Here is a 2,633-nt window from a genome sequence, read left to right as displayed (position 1 = left end):
TACACAGAGATAAATAAACATTACCTCAATACTTAAAAAATATATTATAATAATACATTATTATAATAATATTTTCTACCAGCATAAATAGATTTACATAAATAGACATTTCAAAGTGTAAACTAAGGATGGGTAAAATTCCCATTACTTTTAAATCCAGTGCATGAAGATGCCTGGATTCTGAATTTGTGGAGTTCAAGGTTTTGGGGGAAAACATTAAAATTTTTTTAACTGAAACACCTAAGTTTCAATATATTCAGTATTTCAAATTATTCAAGCTAAGTTTTGTGGCTTGATTCAGCTTTTTGGAGGCTGGATCAGGCCCCTTCCATGCAAGGAGGTTCTCTGTGGCTCCTCACTCTTGCACCTCCAGCTCTCTTCAAGCCTGGTGCTGCACCAAGGGGGTGACGCAGGTGCAGCCCACGGTGATGATTTTCTTCTCCAGCCTGTAGGATTGCTGGCAGCCCCTCTGCTCCCTGCGCAGGACCAGGATCTCCTGGGTGATGGGGATGGAGTTGAGGCTGTGGTCCAGCTGCCCTTCGGGGTTGAGGCACCGGGAGTGACGGCACTCGGCGTCCGCGAGCAGCCGTGGGAAGCGGTCGTGGTCCTCGTCAATCCTGGGGGTTGGCAGCAAAGGGAAGGTTTAATCCAAAGGCAGTGATAGTCTGGATGACTGTTCCTGCTTGGGAACCTGTGCACCCTGGGTTGTGCTGCCTAGGGAGGCACAGCAGATTTTCCAGGACCACAGGTTTTTCAGAAATAAAATGTAAGTAGCTAAATACTGGGTATTTTTAAGTGTATGGCTGCTTGCAGCTGCCTTTGAAAAGGACTTGCTTCAGGCAGGCACTGACTTTGAAAGACTTTTCAGAAATGATTTGGGCTTTCCAACGTGTCACTCCAACTAACAGACCCCAAAACCTTCAGTTCCTCCCCAGAACGTGAAATGCTGGTGTTAAACCACTGTTGAATTTGGTGCAATCTTAACTCTTTGAGGTATTTTTTAATGATGTTTTATGTAAAGCATGCTTTAGAAGACAAAACTTGCCCCAATATGTAAATTAATTAATTAAAGTATAAAAGTTAATTGCTTTGCCTTCTGTATATTGCCTAGGCCATGTGTTTCTTTAATGCACTTTCTGTACTGGTTCTCTTTCAAAGAGGATTATAGGGACGTGGATACCCCATATTTCCAAAATCTCTCAGCTTTGAAGCACTGAAAATAGAGATGAAAGCAATTTTCTTGGCCAGGGCATCCAGTGTTCTTCCAGGCCATAGGGACAGGGATCATACCTGTAATCCCACGGGGCCAGAGAGCGGCTGCTGACATCCTGACTGGCTTTGGTGTCCTGGTTTGTGTTGCTGATGCTGAGGTTGATTCTCACAGTTTGGGGGAATTTTGAGTCTTTTTGGGTCGCACATCCAGCAGATGCTTGCTTGAAGAGATTCTCTGGCTTGAGCCCAGGCTTGATCACCTTCCCATGGGCAGGACTGCTGGCTGACAGCATGGCCAGCAGCACGAGGAGCAGGGCTCTGAGCTGGAGAGAATTGGTACATTTATGACACAGGACAGGTGTGAACTTCATCCACAGCCAGCCAAACTGGTGGTTAAAGCCCCCACTGCAGGTTGGAGTAATTATGGAAAAATGTGCCGTGTATCACATTCACTTTCGTTCCCATTAAATGATTCTCACAGTGCTGACAGTTATATATACACCCAGTTGAAATCTGGTTGTAATGTTAAATTACAGAAAATGATAAAATACAGAAGATAGCAGAAAGGGTATGAGAAAAAGAAAGACACTCTTAAGGTTGAGTTTTCAATATATTTCTTGCCTCAGAGAATGTTGTGGGTGCCCATGTCACTGATGTACAGCCTCATTGCTGCCCCATGAGCATTCTCACCTCTTAGTTATTTCTAACTATTAATGATTTAAACAAGCATTTTAAAGGTGGGTGCAGATCCCTGTTCCATCCATTAGAATTTAAATACATCTCTGTCAGACTGAGGGAAAATAAACTCAAAATTCAAGTTCTTACCAGAGAAGTACAAAAAGTTGGAGACATCTTCCTTCTCTTACTGTTTCTGATGCTTGTCCTGGGCTCTGCTGAGCTGAAGGTGTCCGGGCACATCTGCTGCTGGACCTTTTATAAGGGTTTCTTGGTTGTTCTAAATAATTTGAAGGAGGTGTTTTTTCCCCCAACCCTGTGGGTTTTGACCATAACCTAAATTAAGAAGTATATGTGTATAGGTTCCATTAACACAGGTGGAATATAGGGTATATCTTAGATCTGTAGATGATGTCATTCCTTCAACCATGTCACTCAAATGGTGACAAAATCACAAACGTTGCAAATTTGTGGGTGCAAAGTATTCAGTTTTAAATTGGGATGCTGTAGGTATCAAACCCAAATGTTGCTGGCACAGGTTTGGGTCTGTTTGCTCCTTGGTGGGTCTGATGTCTTTTCACCTCAAACTGGGCAGATACTGGACAGCTGGCCACCATCAAATTGCTCTCATATTCTTCCCATGGGCTGGTGAAAGGGAGTAATTCCCTTATAAATTCATCAGGGTGATTTGTCCTGATGTCTGAGGAGCAATGTCCCTGCTCAAGCTCAATTATTCTCTGAACTGG

General features: G+C 43.3%; 1 protein-coding gene across 1 annotated transcript; it reads right to left on the bottom strand.

Annotated features, from left to right (window-relative positions):
• Positions 1-379: 379 nt before the first annotated feature.
• Positions 380-2,064, bottom strand: IL17A (interleukin 17A). Its single transcript, XM_066180585.1, has 3 exons — positions 2,038-2,064; positions 1,291-1,535; positions 380-617 (listed from the first exon to the last, which is right to left on the bottom strand). The coding sequence occupies exons 1-3, from the start codon at positions 2,062-2,064 to the stop codon at positions 380-382; spliced, it is 510 nt and encodes a 169-aa protein (XP_066036682.1).
• Positions 2,065-2,633: the final 569 nt, after the last annotated feature.

The sequence above is a fragment of the Chamaea fasciata genome, unplaced genomic scaffold (genome assembly GCF_029207755.1).
Source record: "Chamaea fasciata isolate MVZ Bird 193981 ecotype frontalis unplaced genomic scaffold, bChaFas1.0.hap1 SCAF_3, whole genome shotgun sequence".
Taxonomy (NCBI): Eukaryota; Metazoa; Chordata; class Aves; order Passeriformes; family Sylviidae; genus Chamaea; species Chamaea fasciata.
Note: the sequence above shows the minus strand (reverse complement) of the source record. Positions and strands in the feature narration are given on the sequence as shown.

Bases quoted from the DNA above. Each gene is read 5' to 3' on its own strand.
- IL17A (XM_066180585.1), bottom strand. From the start codon at position 2,064: ATGTCTCCAACTTTTTGTACTTCTCTG. The intron at 1,536-2,037 runs GTAAGAACTTGA...AATTCTCTCCAG, and splicing joins CAACTTTTTGTACTTCTCTG to CTCAGAGCCCTGCTCCTCGT. The intron at 618-1,290 runs GTATGATCCCTG...GCCAACCCCCAG, and splicing joins CTGGCCCCGTGGGATTACAG to GATTGACGAGGACCACGACC.